Source organism: Thunnus albacares, chromosome 23 (genome assembly GCF_914725855.1).
Source record: "Thunnus albacares chromosome 23, fThuAlb1.1, whole genome shotgun sequence".
NCBI lineage: Eukaryota > Metazoa > Chordata > Actinopteri > Scombriformes > Scombridae > Thunnus > Thunnus albacares.
Genome location: NC_058128.1, coordinates 6,711,685 through 6,724,031, shown reverse-complemented (window position 1 = coordinate 6,724,031; position 12,347 = coordinate 6,711,685). Strand labels below are relative to the sequence as shown.

The 12,347-nt window shown below is 39.8% G+C and overlaps 1 protein-coding gene across 4 annotated transcripts in view; it reads left to right on the top strand.

Annotated features, from left to right (window-relative positions):
* The window catches only part of LOC122975648, a 56,737-nt gene that overhangs the window by 32,989 nt on the left and 11,401 nt on the right, over positions 1 to 12,347 (top strand). For all 4 annotated transcript variants that reach the window (XM_044344175.1, XM_044344177.1, XM_044344174.1 and 1 more), the window contains one exon: positions 2,526 to 2,756. In XM_044344175.1, the coding sequence (XP_044200110.1) occupies positions 2,526 to 2,756 (231 nt within the window). The remainder of the gene's footprint in view (positions 1 to 2,525; positions 2,757 to 12,347) is intronic.

The window sequence follows — 12,347 nt, the reverse complement described above, 5'->3', positions numbered from 1 at the left end:
CCCCAGTGTTTAGCATTCAGCTGTTACTGAAGATGTTAGTGTCCAAATGAATGTAGCGATCTGCGGGGCCACAAAGAGCACTAATCTGAACTGACCCTGGTGGATTGTTCCGGTAGGCTGAGGAAGCAACGGGACAGATTAGGCTGCAGAAACACAGAGATGGTGCAAGCAGAGATTAGTCGTGTAAGCAAGGATCGTTTCCCCCCCAGAGGACCACACACTGACAGTGTAGCCATGTCACCATTGTCGCTAAGCCACCACCAATGTGGACTCATTGGCTATTGTCTCTGAAATCCTCCAGCGCTTCTCCAAGTTGCCCCCCACCCCCCCCCCTCTCGCCCTCTAAAAAAACCTGGACTCACCCTTTGATTGGCACTTGTCAGGGCTGATAGAGAGGGTGACGTGTTGGGAAAGGCTTCGATAAAGGAGCCCTGAAAGGAAAATCCCTTCCCCATGAATAATAATTTGGCGAGGATTTTCCTTTTTACTCCACCCCGCTCTATTCGGGCCATTCTTTCAGGAGATAGAGGAGTGAAGGCTCTGGGTGGCATCAGTGAATAGCCTCGGCACGCTGATTGTCTCGCTGATGCTCATCCCTTTCTCAAACATGTAAAGAAAAAGATACAAGTCCAACCTTCTTGCCTTTGCCTGGTGCGCTGGATGTTGGACCATGCTGTGTAAAGGGAGTCGGACGAAGGGTGGGCGGCGCATGTGTGTGTGCGTTTATTGTCTTCAGTGGCCTTTTTGAGATTAGCGAGGGGATTTGACTTGCCCGCTTGCAGCCAAATCCAGCTATCTGCTGTGTTCAGATGCTATGGTTGGTATGGTAACCTGCTCTGTGTGTTTTAGATGGGCTCTTGTTTCCAGCTTGAACTGACCAGTAATCACTGCGGTGCATTCATGGATTAGGCCGTGTTGGAGGTTAGGATAGGAGGGTTTCAAAAGGAAGAAACCAAATCCTGAATAATTTCAGTCGTGGTTTCACCCGGCTTTAAAGATTGCACATCATAGAAATAGTCTGGACTTGCAGACTTTAATTATTATTGATTAATCATTAGTTGATAGAAAATGAATCATCAACAAATATGATACTTGATTAATTATTATTTCCCAAAGAAAAATGCCAAACATTTAATGTTTCCAGCTTGTCTAAAGTGATCGTTTGCCATTTTCTCTGTTTTGTATCATCATATAACATCTGAAATGAAAATAATCAACTACAATTTTGAAAATCCAGCAATTATTTTAGTCATTTATCAATATATTCTGTAGCTGTGGCTTCTCAAATATGAGGATTTGCCATTTTCTCTGTTTTATATCACTGTAAATTGCAAATCTTTGGGTTATGGAGACAAGCAAGTCATTTGTAAACATCATCTTGGGCTCTGGCAAACTATAAAGAGCCTTTTCACTGTTTTCTGACATTTTGTAGACTAATCAGTAAATTGGTTATTGAAACAATACATTAAATATGGATTAATCAATAATGAAATTGTTGGCATTGTTAGCTGACGCTAATTTAAATGCTATGTAAGATGCATGTCGAAGAAAAGTTTTTGATTTTTGAAAACTAATTTCTTCACATCACATGCATCACGATGTCCCTGCAGACATCCGAGACATTTGGTTTATGTTGCATACAAAAAAACACCAAGGAATGATGAATTCTGTGCTCTAAAGATGAATAAATTTTTCATCTTGCCATCTGTTTTGGTGACATTGAGACTTCAGCGGGGACATGGAGGTTGATGGGAGCGTGTGATTGTGTGCAGCGTGGTGGAAGACGGCCCCGTCAAATGAGACATGGCTCCATCAATCTGGGCTGCTGACCTCTGCTCGCTCACTGACGGGATAAATGAATACGCGCCGCCATGTTTTGACGGCTTGATGAATCTGCTGCCTGTCAGCTACTCGACTGGTCAAGCTTTCTCCTCTTAATGAATAGAACCATCTCCAAATGTATGACACTGGAATTATCGCTCATGCACTAACACAAGTAACACTCATGTTTGCAAAAGTAGTATAAAGAAAAGAGTCCGAAACTCTAATGGAAACTGTTGCAAAAGACAATCTGAGCCTTCTTTAAGCTCAAGTCTGCATTGATGGTGCTCTTTGTCTCTGTGCTGCTATACCAAGAGGTGTATTCTGTGGACTTTGTATTCAGAGATAATGGGACTCTTAATTGGCTGGTCAGTGACAAAATGGATGGCTGTTTAAGTTTCAGGGAGAGTGTCCGCTCCTTAGTGAGACTCTGAAAGGACTGAAGGGAGGTGTGATGTGGCATTTAGGAGAACAATGTGATGAGAATTAGTGTTTATTAAAGGAACAGGAATTGGTTTTAGTGCTTTTTACTAAGTGGCTACTTCCACGTAGACGACCATGAATACAGATGTGTTTTTTTTTTTTGTCCGAAACTGTGTTGATTACAGTGATAAATACATTTCAGACAGAGCAAAAAGACTACTAGATGCAAGACTTCATTAGATTTTTTTAAATATATTTTACGTTGTATGCCTCTGCTCCAGGTTCCAGCGCAGATGAAGGGGGCCCCACCGAGGAGGAGTCCAATTATCCAGGATGGGAGGAACAAGTCGAGTCCTCAGCGTCCTCAGGGAAGACGACCGAACACCAAGATGAAGAGAAGGACAGAGGGATGGAGGAGAGAAAAACAAAGGTGCTGAACATACTTTCCAAACTGCAGGACGACACATCTCTTCAGCCCAGTGGCAACAAAGGCCGCTCCAACTTTGAGGACTGTGAGTTTATTATAAAATGAAAAGTAGCCATTAACACAAAACTTTTTCAATCTGGACCCTATTTTTCAGTTATTTTTCATCAAAATCTTATCAGTTGCCTCATTGTAGAGCTACAGCTTGAATAGTTTCACAGCTGTCAAATACAGTCTGAACAGTTCTCCCATTGAAATGAATCTGTAATGAAACGTGCAGGTTATTTAAAGGGGACATATGGTATCATGCACATTTCTAGGTCTATATTTTTATTCTGTGGCTCTACTGGAATATCTTTGCATGATTTACAGTTCAAAAAACTCCTTATTTATCTTATACTGGCCCTTAATGTAGCCTTTCAGTTCAGCTTCTGTCTGAAACAGGCTGTTCAGACAGCAGCTGAAGCCAGCTAATAAGGGAACATGAAAATTTTTAGCACTTCCAACATTGCGGCAACAACAAAAGTTGTATAGGGATGTGATTGACGCAAAAAGAAAGACAATCAATGGAATATAGTATGATTAATCAAATATACTTAAAAGAAACAAATAACTCATCAGTATTAAAAACTCAATAAATAAAAGAGTCACTATAAGGAAAATTAAGTAATATGCAATGCAGAAAACTTAAAGCTACCAAAAGTCAGATTGCCATATGAAAAGCATCACGAAAAATATTAAAATAATTTCAGTTTATTACTGAATCAGTCTTTGATTTTGGTCAGAATTAGTCATTATGATAAATTAATACAAGTAAATAGGGTCCTTGTTGAAAATGCTGAGTGTTATACTTAAGTGTTTGAAGGCTGTATCTTTCTCTGTCTGCCAGCACTCCTATTTGCCTCCTATTCACACAAAAGACCATGTGGGAAAAACAATAACACCCCGACGCATTTACCAACACTCCTCTCGACTCTAAAAATTTCCCCTCAATTACGGCACTTGATTTTTAGAATTGCCTTTTTTTAAAAAAAAACAGGAGTTTAGCCAGGAGTTCTCCAGTTTCCCTCAAGTGCCTAATTTCTGGCATCCAAGCCTTTGTGAGAGCGCTGGGGCTGGTGAGTCCGACAATAAGCATCCACACCTAAGGTCAAGGCTGAGGGGCCGGCCCTCCGCAGAGGTCAGTCAGGTCTCCTGTGAATGCTGGCACCCATGAATGGGACTGATTGGACAGGTTTGTTCAGACGGTAATCAAGCAAGATGAAGAACCCTGCAGCTGGCCTCACTATTCTGCTGCGAGGTTATTACTGATGGAAAGCTGTAGTGGTATTACAGGAGTGTGGTGTGTGTCTGTACGCTTATTCTTATGAAACCGGGCTACGTTTTTATCATAAGAGCTTGAGGAAAGTTTTGCAAAGTGATGTCATGTTGGCTGGACTTTGCTTTTTTAAGAGGCATGTTTAAGGATAGGTCTTGGGTTTAATGCAATACTATGTAATCTTCCTCTAACAAATGAAATTCACAAGCGATAAAACATAATTTTTCATTTAAATACACTACGTTACGTGGGCTAATGTTAGTTAATTGCTACAGCTGCAGTGTAACTAAAGTACATTCACTCAAGTGCAATACTTACCTTGAGGTACTTACATTTTATGCTACAATATTTCTACTTTACTACATCTTAGACGTAAATATTGATACTTTTTACTTAACTACAATTATATGACAGCTTGCAGTTTAAGAGTTAACATACAAAATAAATCATCAGTTTATAAAACATGATGTACTGTTACAGATAAAACTACTTGTGATATATAAAGTAGTTAAAATTAGCTTCACTTTGACTATAACATTCAAATGCTGCTTAGATATGAATGCAGCTGTAATGAGCCTGCCTTCCCACGTTAAACAACACTATAGGTCATAAATTCAGTCGCCAAAAACGACCTACAGTTACGTTTGTGTGACAGACGCCATCTATCTATTATGACCCAGAGAAGTGACGCAATAGAGGTGACGTTTGTATAAGGTGACAAATGTCCATATTCAGTATTAATTTTGTTTTAGATTTTTTTAATCAACAAAATAAACACAGGTGAGGCTCATTTCCCCTTTAATAAAATCTGATAATAATAAATAAAAATAAATATTATTGAAAGAAATTATATGTGTCTTGCCTGTAGTGGCTAAAAGTAACAAGCAGTTGTAATTTGATTTCCCGTCACCGTGTGATCCAGTGTGATTAACATCGACTTTGACATTTGTCTTCTGCACCTAATCAGATACCATATATTGATATCAGGAGTGGATCATGTTTTTCTACTGTATATCACATCAGCCCTCTGTTATGTTTATCAAACAAACTTAGATTTAGGTTAATAAAAGCTAAAAAGATTAGTTTCAGGTTAGAGTTAAAGGCCCTCATAATACTAAAAGTACAAAGATGTGCCTTGGGTGTGTGTGTGTGTGTGTGTATGTGTGTGCGTGTGCATTTTTGTTACCTCACTGGGACCTTTTCCAGTATAAACACCAACCTTGTCAGGACCAGTAGCCCTCATGGGGACCAAAGCCAGGTCCTAATGAGACAACACGTCATCTCTGAGGTCCTGGTTAAGGTTAAGGTTACAGTTTGGGTCCACAATGAATGGAAGTCAATGCAATGTCCTAACAAGGATAGCTGCTCAAACTGGTGTGTGTGTGTGTGTGTGTGTGTGTGTGTGTGTGTGTGTCTGCGGTATTCTTTAGAGAAAGACACTCACTCACTGTGCTCTCTGTTCTTGTGTTTATGGGTGTGGTGTGTTTACAAAGTGTGTTCTGGTACAATTTGTCATATTTTGCTCCTGAATGTTTGCCAGGGTGCTTTTGTTTTGTGGTGTTTGTCCTTGCACATACACACATGTGTGGGTTGTGTGCACAAGCACATTAAAGTGTTTGTGTATTTGTTGTTTGTGTGTGTGTGTGTGTGCATGTGTGTGTATGTGTGTGTGTGTGTTGGCCGCCTCTCATCCAAACACTTGTAACTGTGGCCCCTCATTAAGCTCTGAAAGGGTCTAACTGGTCATAATTGTCTCTGTTTTGTCCAACACTGACCACTTGCCAAAGGATTCCCAAAATAGAGAGACCCCTCCCCCCCACTCCACACACCCCCACCTATAACTTCCTGTACTCTGCCATTCATCCATCCATTCAACTCCGTGACCCTCCAGGTTGTCATCAGTCAGCGGTCGCTGCCATGCGGCTCGTATTTGGAGTCAACATCCGTGCCGCAGACGAGAGTAAGAGCACGGAGGATAATGTATGTACATAAAGCACAAAGAGCAGATGTAATCATGTTCTCAGTGCAGAGACGAGTGGAGCCGAACCTGTCCCTTCCTTGTTGACTCATAATGCCAAGTGTTGAGCACATGAATTATATACCACTAAACAGATTAAGATTTTTTTGAGTTTTATTTTAAGATTCAGTTCAGATCTTTAAGAGGAAAGAGGAAATTCTTTTTGCAGCATAAAGACACAAAACCATGAAAACATAAACACAATAAAACAAACAATAAGACATTAAAAGTGCTGGTACTTTACATGCATTTCAGACAATAAGGATGTATGTTAAAAGCAAGAAAAACTGTAACAAGAAGAATATACATGAGAGAAATAAAGCGCTACATTGTGTGAGGAACCAAGAGGCCGTTTATAATGTATTAGAATTAACAGCATTTATTACAGGCGGGATAAATTAAAACTTGGAAACCTGTATCTCAAATTCCTTAAAGAAAGGATGGTCTGGATGTAGCTTTCCAAGTGATTTATCTGTTAAAAATGTCCGACAGAGAAAGCTGCTTTTCACCAACGATTTTGCTCTCTGCATTAACTTTTCCTAATTGATGCCTTTTAAATTTAGTACATTTAAATTCCTGTATCAACAGATCAGTGGTTTAGAGAGAGAGAGAGAGAGAGAGAGAGAGAGAGAGTATGAGTTAAGACTAGTTCACCAGGATGAAACTCTTTTAATCTTTACTTCTCTTTCCTGTTAATAAAAACTATCAAATAATACCACGGCATTACATGTCGACAAATACGGACTCAACCTCAATGTGTGCCTCTAATTATTCTTTATTTATCCTTATATACCACATATCCCACACTTCTTCAACCACTGGAAACTCCAAACATCTTCTACAGAAGAGGCTGGTGTTGATTTTTCCGCTCTGTCCCTGCCTGTTCATCTTTCACTCCTCTAGTATTTTATATTTTTGGATGTTTAATTGTTCTTTAACCACAGTGGTTTGGGTTAAAACTGCATTTTTTTCTACTGCTGGCTGCAAACTTTGTTATTCGATCAAAAATCACTCACTTTTTCATTCCCAAATTGCTGGAAAAAAATGTAAAAAAAAAAAAAAAAAGGCTCTCATGAGCCAAGTATGGTGGACCAAGGACTGGATGATAATTGTTTACTGTCCTTCTATATCCATATAATTAGATTATTTATCTCATATATAGATATTGTGCTTCATGTTCATTGTCTTGTGGCTAAATCTTACCAAAATCAGTCACAGATATCTGAAATAAAAGGACAGGAAAACATTAAAAATGCATTTGAGTCAATGAAATAAACATTATTTTTTCATACAAGCTGAAATACTTAAATATCTTGAACATGCTGATATTGCAATAATGCTTCAATAACTTCGTTCACCTTTAGTTGAGCCACAGTCAGTTTCTTTCACATGACAAAACGGCTGACAAATACTGAAGGAATACAATGAATTGTACAAAAGGAATTTATTGAAGTTTGCCAATTTGTGCTTACATAATCTGAACTTCACTGTGGCCTTTATTGCAAAATGGCTCCATTAGTTTCTGACCGTGATGAACAACGCGGGCTGAACAGACTGAGGCTGAGTCACGGAGAGCGGCGTGACACCGATGTCAAGTAGCTGTGGTCTCCTTTTGTGTCGCCACAGAGCAGCAGCTAGCACCTGTTAACCAGCGAATCACTGTGTGGTGTGAGGGACTCTGTGGGATGAATGTCAGTGTTGATATGGAACACCTGGCGGCTTCGGGGCGAGCTTCACTTTGACCCCACCCACCACCACCAACACCAGCTTACATTACTGTCCTATACTTGTGGGCGTGGATCAGGAGCCAAATATTGTTTTTCAAGTCAATGAAGGAGCAAAAAGGAAAAAACAAGGCATACCAAATAAACAATCGCTTAAAAAAAGACAGATAGAGGGATGAAGGGAGGAAGGAGTGTGAGATGTGTGTGTGTGTGTGTGTGCAGGAGGATGTTCCTTGTGGTGCGTTCGGGTACAGTGCCTTTATGTAACCCCTGTTTGCTCAGCCTTTGGTCTGGAATACCTCTATGTATTTACCAGCAGTCCAGAATGACTGGGCAAACAAACAGCTTGCCTATTGATGAGCGGCAGCATGGAATATGCCCGTTGTATTCAAGAGAGAGAAAAAAGGAAGGGGTAGAGGGAGAGAGAGAGAGAGAGAGAGAGAGAGAGAGAGTGCAAAGTAAATCTGTCAAAGAGTCTATTATACAGTGTCCAAACAGAGAGCGCCCTCCACAATGGCCTTATTAATGGCACAATGTCAAGGAGCGGCAGGGCAATAATAGCAGATGATTTGGCTTTGTGGGGTTATCTCTGGAGATCTTGTATTGCAATATAGCAGATGATTTAGACTCTTGGGGGGGCATATCAGTGAGGATCTGTGGCAGGATCTGATTGGGCGTAGGCGTGTGTGTGTGTGTGTGTGTTTGTGTGTGGAAAGCATAAGTTGTGGTTTGTGGTAAAGCCGATGGCGTGCAGCCAGAGACAGGAGTGTGGCCGCTACGTGTGTCTTTGTTTGTTTTCCTACCAGAGATTTAACCTCCGCCTCATCACACACACACACACACACACACACACACACACACATACACTTCTCAGTCTTTTTGGAGAAAGTGAGGGGGAGGAGTCGTGTGTTCATGGAGCAACAACAGCGACTGCAGAAGGAGAAGGCTGCCAAATACTGTCACCCTCTTTTACATTGTAGTAAGCACTCAAGAGAAACCAGCACATGTTGCCAAACTCTGAAAAGACTATTTTTTACTACACTGCTGCAGCACATTGAATATAGAAGCAAAATGACTGCTTTTATATTCAATGTGTTGCAGATCTTTGTTTTTATTGTGCCATCCCTCAGTATTTGTAGAATCATGAGCCTACAACAACCAGTCCAACAAGTCCAACAACCTAAACAACAAAATAGGCCCTTTGTTATTGTCTTCCAACACAATCTATTTAACAATTAAAAGAAATGATTGATAGAAGCTGTTCTTCAACCTCAATGGTTTGGTTAAGTTGAGGCAGCTAAAATTATTAGATTATTATCAAGGAAGGATTGTGGTTATATGGAAGAAATTATAGTCATGGTTAAAAGAAATCGATCTTGACTGTTAGTAGGAGATGGGATGTGAACGGCGGTTTTCACAAGTCCGCTCACCTCATAGTAACTGAGACCTGACATCAGGATATTCAGTCTAATCACGTCTGGTACTGTAGGGTTGCCGCAGATCTGTTGAATGTCTAATAGTCGAGTTGATAAGAGCGGACTCGCTATCAGCCCGGATCACAGAAGAAAAATATGCTCTTGATGCGAGATGGAGAGTGTTAACTGTAAAGTGCAAGATAAACGACAGGTATCATTGCTCTTTACAACAGCGTCGGTGCAGCGTTATGCTGCTGCCAGTGTTAGTTTGCGTCTTTTCAGGTCAACTTGACTTTGGCTGCTTGAGTTTCTTCAGATCGTTTGTTCCATCACTTAAAATGAATCATGTTTACACTTTCCTGACAAGCAACTTCTTGCGGTCATGAGAGTATTTACTGTCTTCTCTTAGTGGCAGTAGTAGATGTGGCAAGACGTCACAAAACATTAGAGCTAGACCAATAAATCTTCCAGGCCAATACATCAGCTGATATCAGCTTATAGTAGACATACTGGTATCAGTGTATATGTAACTAGTAACAAGAAATACCAAACTAGATTTCAGGTCATTTAGAAACAGTAGCACCATTACATAGTTTGTCCAGCAGAGAGCACTGACAAGACGACAGCATGTATCTTGATTACAACGAAAAAGAAGAAAACAAATCGAGATTATTTAAGTTATGTGTTTACGCTCCTTCTAGTTCATCATTATTATTATTTGCCAACGCAAGAAGACAGTTGATGACCTGACAGGCGTACAACAGGACAATTTTGGATCAATCAACATGAAAAATTTGACTCATAATTGAAATTAGTGTTTACCAATATGCTTGGCATATTAAAAACTGCAGCAGGAGAAGAAAGACAACATTGTAAAAATGCAGATCATCAGCCGATATGTTGTTGGATTGGATTTTTAAATTTCAATATCAGCATATCAGAAACACAGTATCACTCAGGCTCTACAAAAGATCTTCAGTAGAAAGTCAGATTGGATGAATCACATGACAGACCACAGTTTACATCCAATTTTAACCATAACCAGGCAGGTGGCAGAGCAGAATATACTCATATAAAGTGTTTTTGTAATGGTCATGTGGGTTGTTTTGGCCTGACAAGCAACCTATCTTGCTTGCTAGATAGCAAATAGAGAGTAATTTTGTATCATTTCTCTAACTTCATGGTCAAATGAAAAAGTATATCGTGTGAAATTACATGAAAATGTGTGAACATGCCAGTGAGCATTGTTTCCTGGGAATGTGAAGCTAATATGCAGTTTTACTGTTAACAGGGACTTAATCTTAATCCTTTAATCTTTATAGGCTTAACTCAAACTGTATGACACACATTTCTACTGTATCATAGCATCAAACTAAAGTAGGTAAATGGGAAATTCAGTAAATAATACACCACTTTACTTACTGACTCGACTGCTTGATGAAAACAGGTGCTACATTTTACTTTTCATGCTTTTTCACTCATCCGCAAACAGACATAAGTGCACACTTGTGAAGGTTACAACAGCTCAAACCACATTTAGTCACTCTTCATGTGCACATGTGGGTCGTCTGACTGCTTTATCAGTCTGAAAACCTGCACAGCCCCTTCTACTGCACCTCCTGCTGGTCTGCTGCACTGCCCACTGTTTTCCTGCAGTGCTTTTATCAGATAAGATTTCGATCTTCACCTTTGATGTGGAGCTTGTTCAAAACGCCCAACAATGCCTCATTCTATACTATTGTGAAATGATACGCTTGGCCTGGTTTACAGGTCTGCTTTGGCGCTCAGACCTCTCACCTCCTTATCTTGCTGCACCATACTTCATACTTTATGGCTTTGTCTCATCGCACTGAGGCGGTAGATTTACAGGATCATCACATATTTAAGAACTTAAACCCAGAACCTCCCATAAACCTATTTCTCATCCGTTAGAGATCAGTTTAGACTCTGTTTATCTCTGTGTGTGTGTGTGTGTGTGTGTGAGTGAATGCTGTTTGCTCTAAATTCGCGCTCTTAATCACATAGTTTAGGGCTGTATATGTGGGGCATGTTGCACTCTGACATTCTCTTGCTATTAAAAAGGGGGTCAGCTCCTCTCCGCTGCTGAATGTGACCTTTGTTAAAGGAATTATGGGACACTTTATACAGTGTAGATGATGAGCAGAGACAAAAGTCTGGGATTAAGCGGGAAAGAGAGCAACAAACAAGTGAATGCGTTAAAAACACAATAGACCGCTGTCTGTGTGTGTGTGTGTGTTAAAAATTGCATCCAGGCTCTGACATTGTTTCACTGAATTACAGAAGTGTTTTTCATGTAAATGCACATCAGTAAACTGCAGTGGTGGAAAGTAACTAAGTACAAAAGTATAATTTTGAGGTACTTGTACTTTACTTGAGTATTTCCATTTGATGCTACTTTATACTTCCACTCTACTACATTTCAGAGGGAAATATTGTACTTTCTACTCCACTACATTTATTTGACAGCTTTAGTTACTTTTCAGGTGAAGATTTGACACAATGGTTAATATAACAAGCTTTTAAAACACAACACATTGTTAAAGATGAAACCAGTGGTTTCCAACCTTTTTGGGCTTTTGACGTCTTACAAAAAGTAGTGTGTAGTCAGGGTCACATTTCAGATGTCTATGAGTTGTTAACAGCTCCACCAAATAGTGATTTTTCCCTCTAAACTTCTCACATGCTTTCATTTCAATAAATGTTCAAATGATTCAATATTTCAGTGAAAATCGAAGATTAGAGAAAAAGACCAAAAACTGAAACTTTCACGACCCCTCAGATTTATCTGGTGACCCTTTGGAGGACCCCGACCCCTAGGTTGAGAACCAGTGGACTAAACTAGCTAACTGTATATAAAGTAGTTGAAACTAGCTCCACCTCCAACAGCTACAACAGTAACATGCTGCTCTAACACTGATGCTTCAGTATTAATAATCTAATGATGTCATATATAATAATATATCAGTCAGAGGGATGAAATGAGTACTTTTACCTTGATACTTAAAGTACATTTTACTGTTAATACTGATGAACTTTTACTTAAAGATATGCTATGCAGGATTTATCGGTTGGTGTTTGTAAACACACAGCATTCAAAGTTGTCCTCCCCAGTCAAGCGAGCTAGAGACTGAATGAAGAGAGCGAGTGGCGCCGGTGAGTCCCGTGAGTCAGATAAATAAAACGT